Consider the following 10,989-nt stretch of genomic DNA (forward strand, 5'->3'; position numbering starts at 1 on the left):
CGAGACCAGACCTTTACCTTCCTTGAACCTCACCCGATTTTTTAAGTTGTTTCAACTTTGTCCAGGACAGAAAAACCAGTAATCAACCTAAGATATATTTTATCTGATGGCTAAGACAAGGGGATGGAAATATGGAATCAACCTAATGATTTCTCACTCTCTTTTGCAAAAGACCTCAGCGGCGAACATATCCGAACGATTAACTAACAATGATTACAAAGATCACCCCTACACTAATCGGAGCTGCAGAACCGGATTCTCGTGCCTAATGATGCGCCTTATCTCCCTACACAAGCGCACTAACAACTACGGTAACACCACCCAGTGATCTGATCGATAATCAATTCCTGCGATCGAGATATTGCTATTCTTTTCTTTCCTTTTTTCGAGCATTGCGCACCGAACTTTTATGTATTCCTCTCATCAGCTCCAATCCGGCGGCCGGCACCTCACATCACCGTCCACACCTGCGCCTGCGCTCTACGTGGCTAAACGTCTCACCGGCCAGCGCGCGCGCAGCGCACTCGCCACACCACCGGATCAAAAAAGGCCGCGCCCCGCCCGCGCGCGCGAGCGCCCGTGCGCGCTCGCGGTGCCGGCTTTGCGTGGGGGCGGGGCGCGGCGCCGAGAGCGTGACATGCAGTGGTACTACCGCACCGCAACGAAGGACCGAGTGCACGAGCGCGCGGCCCCTCACCGAATCAGAGAGATTTCGATTTCGTGGCCGTGGGCCGCGTAGGAGCTCAGAGTCGTGTGCTCTGCAGCTTTATTTCCTTGTCGTGACCTAACACCACCGCAACGGGCGTCAAAGCAGCCCATCCAAGGCAGCGTAGAAAGGCTAGTGCTTTCTGGCTTTCGCTTGGTACGTGTCGGTCAGGGTCTAGCGAGGCATCGAGAAAGCTTTTGGGGCTCTGTGTGGTCGATCTGATTGCCGTTGCGTGATTCCTCGCTTCAGTGGACTTCGACTCATGCTTGGATACTGGTTGGATGGAGCATTAGGGTGACAGCCCCAAAGCTCGATTCTCTTTCGGTTGCCTTTTCCTCGTGCATGCGTACGTGCAGTTGATGAAACTGAAATTATCTTATCCGTGTGCGTGTAGAATACAAGACCTGGAGCATTGTTAGCAGTATTAGTTTAGCAGTAAAGCAGTAGTTGCAACATGGAAATGAGCCAATGATCTGGTACATGAATGGTAGAGTAGAGATGATGAGCCAGTAGTCACGAGTAGTAATTAAAAAGTGGTCAGGTAATCAACTGTCATGTAGAACTACTAGCTTTTCTAGATACTAGTCTCGAGAAGAGGAGATGGACCTACTCAAAGAGTTTAAAGTGTAGTCCAACATGGCAACTTGTAGACACAAAAAAAGAAAACACGCACTCCCTTTGCTTAGTTGAAACACACTAGCTAGTGGGACATTGTTTCGTCAGTGGCGGTAACTGGGTAAAGAGGCCGCAACACTACGACTTGTGTAGTTGTGTGACGTAACTCGTGATAGGGGTCGACGCAGGATAAGAAATGAGTGGGGACTGTTTTACTCGTGACACTACGACTTGTGTAGTTGTGTGATGTAACTCGTGATAGGGGCGGATGTTCCATAAAAAATGAGGGTCGTGTATGATCTATTGTCGCTCCTGCGCCGAACACGATACTCTATTTTTTCTAGCCTCGTCGAGTGGGATTAGCTCGATATTATCGTCTCATATCTCTAGCAGCCTCACGTCGTTACGTAAGTTGAGCTAGAGAAGGATTAGGACTATGATGAAGCTGTCGAGCATAAACTTGAACCGATAGCAGTGGAGGGTAGTCGGGGTCGACAATGATCGGAGAGGGGTGTGACTTCACGACGGTAGCGGACAAGCTGAGGAGCGTCCCGCGTGTCGTGATGGCGTGATTTTGAGATGTCAATGTGAGAGCCGAAGCATGGACAACAAATTCACGATGATTGGACTGTTGGGCAACGAGGGGAGGAGATAAATGGGAATATGTGTATTACGCTACTGAGAGAACAACGATTAGTCACTTAATACAATGTGTTAGCAAAAAAATTTGATTAGGGCCAAGGCCTCCACTGCTCATGCCGTGCGTCCGCCCCTGACTCGTGAGCGAGATCTGAAGAACAACACAGCGAGTCGGAAAAGTTTCAATGCAAGCCTAGTGGGCACCGTGACATGTCTGCCAATATATAACTACCTGTACTAGTCTAGTAGCGAGCCAGGCCCAGCTCAATTGGTTGGTCGGTTTCCATAGTCAAATGTTGCGTTATATCTTCTGCATTTGCAGAAGGCACTTTTGATTCCAATTAGAACGGTAACATGTGGAATGCGTTTGTAGTGGCATGCGCAGGGCGCGTTGGTTTGTCGATAATACAGGCAAAACTACCATATATTTTGTAATTGGAGGCTTCTTCAAGAACTTCACATTGATCATATGATGCAGGGGCAGGGAATTTTTTTTCCATTATCTAAAAAAATATACCATCTCAGCAAGTAACCTTGAGGTCAGGCCGTCGGGGAAATCAAAATCTGGATACCAGAAACACAAAAAGAAGAGCTGTGGAAAAAGGTCTGTGTAGCTCAAGATATTGTATCAAGTTTAAACTAAATACGTACGTGGAATCAAAATGGAGGAAAACTAAGGAATGGAGACAATAAAGCACGGATAGGCGACCGGCAAACACAAACGTAAGTAAAATCTTAGTAAAATTAGATGGATACTATCATAAAAATATCTATATTAGAAAATATCATAGTCTATGAGGATGATATACGAGCTCAGGTCTACATATCATCTCACACTGATAGTATTTTTTAACTTTTATAATTTTTATGATAATACCTAGCAAATTGCACCTAAAATCTTCCATAGCTAAGTGTGGATCGGAAAACATATTCACATGCAATGTGGCAAAAGAAAAGGGAAAAATGAAGAAGCTTCGTAGAAAACGCACACAATGAGGGAGGGAGAGATGATGCATTTCCATTTAATCTTGGGTCTCGGATCTAAGAGTTTGAAAGGAGCTAAACACTATATGTACAAAATACAAAATGTAAACACCTTATTTACGTAATCGTGACATGTCTTATAGTCCCTCTATACCGCCTTAATTCATGCCATCTATCAACTAAAAGAATAATTACTTACTCAGATTTAAATTTCTACTTGCAAACTCTAAAAAAATTTATTCTAAAGAAATGTTATCTAACTTCCAAATCCTAAATCTTGAAGATACTATAAATTATCTTTACGCGTTAGTTTCATTAAAATATTTCTATGTATTACCATAGTACTACTTAGACCGTGCATGCACACAGGTTGATGGGCTAGTCTACTTAAAGCACACGGTTTAAGCTTTTGGAGCGCCCGGTGACACGGACCGCAGAAGACCATATAAGATACCGAGTTCTTTGCAAAACGCTCAAAAGGTAATCTAAGATATGTTCTCTGTTTTGAAAGAAAGCACGCAATATTAGATGTGCGGTGTTTATTTGAAAGAGCCTCAGGAAAAGCAAAGATGGGATATCTCTAGGAATGGTCACGAGTCGATATATGGGTATCCGTTGATCCATGCTGGTTCAATTTAATTAATTAACTAGATGATATAAGCTAGAAAATTTATCTAGTTAGTAGATTAAATTAAATTTTAGTGGATTCATGGATTGATCCATGCCAATCGCAAGATATCTTATATTCTCAGTGGGAAAATGGAAATATTTTTTTGAAATAATATTATTTTATTAGAAAAATTATAAACATATTATTTAAAATGAGAATTTGCAGAAATATGTGCACTTCAATTGCTGGCTAGCCACCTATCAGTAATCGGAGTACCAACATTCTAATTGGGATTCTGACCTATCAGCACTCTAATTGTTGACTGGTCATATGCCCCGTATATAATATTTTAAAAAAAATTCATAACTTTTTCATATGATTTCGAATGAAGATGATCTTTATATAAATTTTTTACCTATCGACAATATCTACGGCTTTTGTAGTTAAACACTTTTCCATTTAAATTCGTTTAGATACCTAAAAAGTGGTTATAAATTTCAGATTTGAAAAATTAGATCTAGAATTTCTAGCCATTTTTTAGACATTTAAACACATTCAAATAAAAAAGTGTTCAACTATAAAGTTATAGGTATCGTTGATAGATATAAATTTCATATAAAGATCATTTTTCTTCTGAGATCATATAAAAAATTAAGAATTTTTCTTTGAACCATCTGTGGGACATAAAACCTATCGGCAACAAGTACCGACTAGCGTATATTTCTACTATCTTCCTAATTTGAATATTATTTTTGCAATTTACAATAAAATAAATTATTTCAAAAAAATATGGTCGCTCATGAGCTGGGATCTGGGCCGTTCGGCTATAGCATTTAGATGGGCCCAGTACAACATAAATGGGCTTATGTCTGAGAGAAAATTGTCCGTGAGAGGCTATGGGCTTGGCGTTAGTGTCATGTTAAGATTGATCAGATGGGGCTTGCCTTCTCTCGTCTGGATGGGCCTTCATTTCATATATCACTCTTCTAACCTCCAAGCCCCTGCCTTCTCGAGCTTTTTTATTTATATAATTTTATTTTTTAATATTTATAAAAATAAAAAAGTCATATCAAAATATTGTATATCCAGGCTATCATGTCCCGTGCAAAGAGCATCACCTTATGAGAACTAGGACGCAACAGATCAGATATTAAATACTACGATCAACGTGATGTCTACATCTAAGTATCGCCTAAGCATGCACGCGTTGCTGCTAGACCCACTGCATACGAAAAAGCTTCCTGTTGCATGCACGTGCAAGCATACATGCTTTTGGACTTTGGTTGTTGCATGCCCGTGCAATCATGTATAGGGATGGCAACATGTCTGCCTGTCGGGTTTTGCTAGGATGAATTTGAATTTAAAATTCGACTCGTCAAATCTGACTCAAACCCGAAATCAATATCGGGCAAAAAACACTCCTGCCCCCGGTCCCGACGGGGACCCGAAACCCGACGGGGCAACCTGAAACCCGATAGTGTGACGGCGACGGGTCGGGACGGGGTGGGCGAGTGGGGCGGGGCGGGCGGGCGCACGCACTAGGTGGGCGGGGTTTCGGGTGACACCCACGGATGAAAAAATAAACCCGAACCCGACCCGAGTTAAGGTCCCGACCCGACCCGACCCGATAACTTCGCGGGGTTTTTTTCCACCCGAACACGCCCCCGTCGAGTCTGAAACCCGGGGAGACCCGACCCGATGGGAGAAATTGCCACTCTTAATCATGTATGTTTTTGGACTAAAAAAGTAGCCAGCATCGCGTATGTGAAAAGGTATTGTTCATTCAACACACGATATCTTTTCTAATAGACCCAACCAATCCATATCATCTTTTCAACGGACGTTAGTAAATATGTCATTCGTTGGTTGAACGATAGGTTGATATGGATCAAACATCAATTAGGATATTTAATTTTTAACTGTTATGCTGTAATGTGTCGCTCGTTCATGAGCTACACCTTACTATCGTCCTTCCAATAAAGGGAAAAATGTAAAAACTCCCCCAAAAATCGCTTGGATTTTGACTTTCTCACAGAATTTGTTTTATTGAAAAAAACACCCTCAAAAATTTAACTTTGTTGAAAAAACCTTCAAAAATTTAAAAAATAAAAAAATCTAAAAAAAACTAGATACAATTCTAAGACCTTCTGTGATTTTTTTTTCAAAAATAATATCCTTTGCATCATATTTTATGGAGAGGAAGTTTGGAAAAAAAAGAAAAATGTTCAACTCATTTATTAACTCATGTTATTTTAACTTTGTCATGTCTACCATTATTTTTTCTACACAAATAATTGCTTAAGTAAACTAATAAAAGTAGTTTCACTAATTTTGGAGGTGTTATGAATTAGTTATAAATTAATCTATCTGCAACATATTTACTCAATCCTGCATGTTATAATAACTATTTTAAAATTTCATGTATTTAAAAGATAGAGGATCATGTAAGGACTAAAAAAAGTTTTATGATTTTTGGATTAATAAATAATTAACTATGCATTTAACTCGAATTAATAAATGAGCTGAACGTTTTTCTTTTTTTAAAGCTTTCTCTCCATAAAATATGATGCAAAGGATATTATTTTTGAAATTTTTTTCATAAAAGGTCTTAGAATTGTCTCTAGTTTTCTTTTTTAGATTTTTTGTGATTTTTGTGATTTTTTTTTGAATTTTTGGGGGTGTTTTTGCAATAAAACAAAATATTTGGGTTTTTTTTTTTAAAAAAACAACTTTTAGGGGAAAGTCAAAATCCAAGTGATTTTTAGGGGAGTTTTTGCATTTTTTCCTTCAATAAAAGATGGCAGTTTAAATGTACAATATTTTAAAATGAACTTGTATTTTTACAAATATTAGAAAATAAAAATATATAAATAAAAAGTTCCTGCCTTCTCTAGCGACAATAAGACATTTCACATTTCACGGTTTAGACTTCACGTCTGTGCATGCCGCGGTAAGACCATCTCCAACAACGATTGGTTTCCGTATTCTAAAATACTGTACTGATGGAATGCAAGTGCTACAGTGTGCGTTTGTCGCTCGGACCTCCACTCCAGCAGCGTCGGCTTCCAGGTAACAGTGATACAGCCGATCGGCAAATTCCAGGAAGCTTCGGTATTTTTGCAGCCGGAAGAGGGGCTCCCGTATCACTGTGCTTAGTGTATGCGTGTGGGTCCGAGGGAAGAAGGAGATGAATGGAAGGTAGGAAATAAGATAGTTACTGGAGATGAAAAAAAATAAAGAATACTGTAATAGTATTAGAGGATACTATAATAGTATTATAAAGGATAGATTTTTAGAGTATCTGTTCGAGATAGTCTAAACACCGAAAGAATATGGACACATCTAATCGACGGTCCCCCTATCCTCTCTCTCTCTTTCGGCAGTGCGATCTGTTCTCCTAGTGGGCGGACCCCATGGCTCTGTGCACTGACGAGATTCACGTGCCCACATTTGTGCTATGCTTGCTGATCCATCACATCAGGTCGCAGCTCCCATCATGGTTCCCTTCAGGCCTTCACGCACCTGTCCGCTACGAACCAAGAAGCTGGCAGAAGCCATGCCGGCGCGTACGTAGCAGCAGTAGCAAAGCGCTCGTGCAGGCGTGCTCCTCGTGTGCAGCGCGTACGCAGCAGCAGTAGCAAAGCGCTCGTGCATGCTGTGCCTGATCCTGCTCGCATCTGCGGCCCCAGGAAAGTAAAGTTTCCCACTGCTGGGCATCAAATTACTGGACTGTTCCAGCAGAACCTTGATCAGTACTCTCGAATCCGCTGCGTTAATCCGTTAACAAATCAAGCATTCGCTAATCATCCCTCGACGCCAACGCCATATAAACCCATCCAGTTCCTATCCATTCGCATCGCATCCCTTCGCTCCTGTGTCCATCAAGCCGGCAGAGATAGCCAGTAGCTGTGGTTGCTCAGCGTGTGTGTGGTTCAGCACTCCAGCTAGCTTCTGGTTAAGCTGAGCGAGCAGATGGCACTGTCTCGCCGCATGGCCGCGCCCGTCCTCTTCTTCCTGCTCCTCCTCGTCGCGACAGGTGCATAGCTTAGTTCTTGTATGCTGCCGAGTGCTGGTCGTTAAACATCTATCCGTTCAAATTTAACCGCGGATTACCTGTTTTGTTGATCTGTGTGTTGCGACGCGATGAAATGTGATGCCTTGTATGCGTGGTGCAGAGATGGGGACGACGAAGGTGGCGGAGGCGAGGCACTGCCTGTCGCAGAGCCATAGGTTCAGGGGCATGTGCGTGAGCAGCAACAACTGCGCCAACGTGTGCAAAACGGAGAACTTCCCCGGTGGCGAGTGCAAGGCGCACGGCCTCGAGCGCAAGTGCTTCTGCAAGAAAATCTGCTAGTGCACGGCGCTCTGCCGGCCTCCGGACGCCCATTAGATTGGTCCTGCCGTCGGGTTGTTTGCTCATCTGTGAGACCGTGATTGCCGGGCCAGGTGTCCGTTCTCGCTGCTGTTGTACGTACTTTCATCCGTCAACTCTTCATGTTGCGTGGTAAATGTTTGGTCTGTGTTTCCCCTTTAGTTTCGCGATTCATTCCTAGAATAAACTGCCTGCGCGTGCGAAGCAGCAGTGTGGTTCAGCACCCGTAGGTACTAGGTTGGTCGTTTCAGTTTCACTCAGGGTGACTGGTTGATTTCTCGTGTAACCTGTTTGTGCTAGAAGCTGTAAGGTCCTCATTCCAATATGGATGTAATGTATCTGTGTGTGATCGTTTCGTGTCAAATCAGATTGGTGCTAGTCAACTTGATCAAGTTTCTTGTTAACATAGACATATAGTATACCGTGAACGCAGCAAGACAGCAAGCAGAGTCCTCCGTCGTGCTTGCAGGCTTACAGCCGTGCTCCTCCGTCGTTCAATGGCCGCCAGTTTGGAATCCAGCCGTGCCCTGTATTGGGTCCTAGCCCTGACGAGCAGCACGCATGCTGTGCCTGCCCATAATCTGCTAAAGACCAGCAGAACCTTGTACAAATCTTTGAGCACTCATTTCAGCACAGTGCTGGCCAAATAGACCGGCACGAGGTCTCTTATCGTAGGCACGGATCGATACTAATTGTGCCGAGCTGACACGACACGATCCATCCGGTTGTGTGTGGCCAATGCCTTAGCACATGGGTTGGCACAGCACGATAGGACGTGGCCGGTTTGGCACAGCACTATCCGTTTAACACGACCCATTTATGAGTTTTTTTTTGAATTTGTTTTATATTTTTATATTTTTTTATGCTTAATGAGCTTCACATGTTTAATGGCCTGCCTGGGCTTATTAGGCTGATTATATCGTGGGCCGGCACGGCACAACAAAGGAAACAACAACAATTAAATATTGATCTTATGAGACCCACGGAGCAATAATCATCATAAATTAAATACTTCACGTTAGTATATCGTCCAACCAACGGATAATATTTTAAAATGGATGTGTATTATAGTAAAAATTGAAAAATAAAAATATAAAAATAAAAAATTTCATGACAAAGTCGCTGAGTGGGTTGTACCTAGGTTGAGATCTCGTCACATAGGCTGGCAAGGCACAACACGATAGCATGATCGTTCCTGGGCTGGGCCAAGCTAGACTGCCCATTTGACCAGCCGGATTCCTATACATAGGCCAACTTTTTTTTAGTTTCCACATAGGATAGTATTTGAGATTAGGGCTAAATAAGGTAGATGGTTGAGATTGAGATAGGTGGAGCAAGCAAGCAACCATGTGGGAAGGGACATGGATCATCTGCAGTGCTGCAGAGGATCCCAGTGCCGTGGGAAGGGGAGGGATGTGTAGGCGATTAATTAGTTTGAATTTCAAACTTTAAATATACTTTTCTTTTAAACCATAACTCTATTTTTGAATCCTTCTAAATAACAGTGTTGTTTAGGATTAATGCAACAAAATGATATCCAATATGAATATGTTTTTCTTATTTTTTATTTTTTAAATCAACATATTGAATATACTATTTTAATGTTTATAATGTAATGTTTCAACATATTCACATAAAATGTTGAACCAGTGTTAAAAAATGTTAATATTTTCACAAAAAAGTTGAATCGATTTTTTCAAAAAGTTGAATGTATATGAAGGCACAAAATGTAGGAATGTGCTGTGAATTTAAAAAATGTTGGACTAGTGCTCCAAAATTGTTAAACTAAATTTCAAAAAGTTTTGAATCAAACTTTTCACAATTTTAGTTGCATATAAAATGCACAAAATCTAAACCTAATAAATTAGTAATAAATTCTAGAAAAAATAAAAAAGAAAAAACTTACCATCTCATGGGCTGTAACCCATTTTGATGGGCCTCTCTTGGCTACCTGGGCTGACCTTCCGAAGCTGCACATAGGTCGCCCTATAGATAGGCGGTCCCCCAACACTATTCCAGCAGAACATTGATCGGTCCTCTCGAATGCGTGAGGAGAACAGCTTTAGCAGCTGCTAAATATAGAACTAAGCTATGTTTATCAGTTCCTAAATTAAACATTGGCTAATCACCTCGCCGCCAGCGCTATATAAGCCCATCCTGTGCCCTATCCATTCCATCCCTTGGCTCCTGTGTCCATCAACCTAGTTAAGACAGGCAGTGGCCGTGGTTCAGTTTCGGGTTAAGGAGCAATGGCACCGTCTCGCCGTATGGCCGCACCCGCCCTCTTCTTCCTTCTCCTCCTCGTCGCAACAGGTGATTAGTGTATGGTGTCAAGCTAGTGTTGGTCATTAGATATCTAACCATGCAAAGTAACCGCACCCCTGTTTTGGTAATTAATCTGCGCATTGCAATGGGATGAAATGTGATTTTGCCTTGTGCGGTGGTGCAGAGATGGGGACGGCGAGGGTCGTCGCGGAGGAGAGGCACTGCCTGTCGCAGAGCCACAGGTTCAAGGGCCTGTGCGTGAGCAGCAGCAACTGCGCCAACGTGTGCATGACGGAGAACTTCCCCGGCGGCGAGTGCAAGATTCAGGGCGGCACGCGCAAGTGCTTCTGCAAGGTGGTCTGCTAGTACACGCAGCTCTGCACCGCCCGACGGCCCGGCATGCGAGATGTCCATTGGTCCTGCCGTTAGATGTTTGCTCATCCGTGAGGCCGTGATCACCGCCGGTTCGTTCGTGCTGGTGGTTGTAGCTGTCGTGCGTACTTTCGATCGTCGATTCTTTATCGTCGATTCTTAGAATAAACTCGGTAGTAGTGGTGCTTGGATGGCTGCGCGTGCGAAAAATCTCGGCGTTGTTCTGCATCCATAGGTTCTAAGTTTCACTAGGGTTGTTGGTTATTTAATTTCACGTGCATCGTGTTTGTGCAACATGCTGTAAGGTCCTCATTTCAATATATATGGATGTAAATCATTTCGTGTCAAATGAGCTTAGTGGTAGGGAACTGGATCAAGTTTCTTTTTTTTTTTTTGACACAGAACGCTGGGTTCTATTCATTGTGG

General features: G+C 42.6%; 2 protein-coding genes across 2 annotated transcripts; both read left to right on the forward strand.

Annotated features, from left to right (window-relative positions):
• Positions 1-7,154: 7,154 nt before the first annotated feature.
• Positions 7,155-8,290, forward strand: LOC133919361 (defensin-like protein CAL1). Its single transcript, XM_062363738.1, has 2 exons — positions 7,155-7,590; positions 7,730-8,290. Exons 1-2 carry the CDS (start codon positions 7,527-7,529, stop codon positions 7,906-7,908), a joined length of 243 nt encoding a protein of 80 aa, XP_062219722.1. The 5' UTR covers positions 7,155-7,526; the 3' UTR covers positions 7,909-8,290.
• A 1,774-nt stretch (positions 8,291-10,064) lies between these two features.
• Positions 10,065-10,557, forward strand: LOC133917606 (defensin-like protein CAL1). The gene is made up of 2 exons (XM_062361484.1): positions 10,065-10,239; positions 10,376-10,557. The coding sequence occupies exons 1-2, from the start codon at positions 10,176-10,178 to the stop codon at positions 10,555-10,557; spliced, it is 246 nt and encodes an 81-aa protein (XP_062217468.1). The 5' UTR covers positions 10,065-10,175.
• The last annotated feature ends 432 nt before the right edge of the window (positions 10,558-10,989 follow it).

The sequence above is a fragment of the Phragmites australis genome, chromosome 5 (genome assembly GCF_958298935.1).
Source record: "Phragmites australis chromosome 5, lpPhrAust1.1, whole genome shotgun sequence".
NCBI classification, from domain to species: domain Eukaryota; kingdom Viridiplantae; phylum Streptophyta; class Magnoliopsida; order Poales; family Poaceae; genus Phragmites; species Phragmites australis.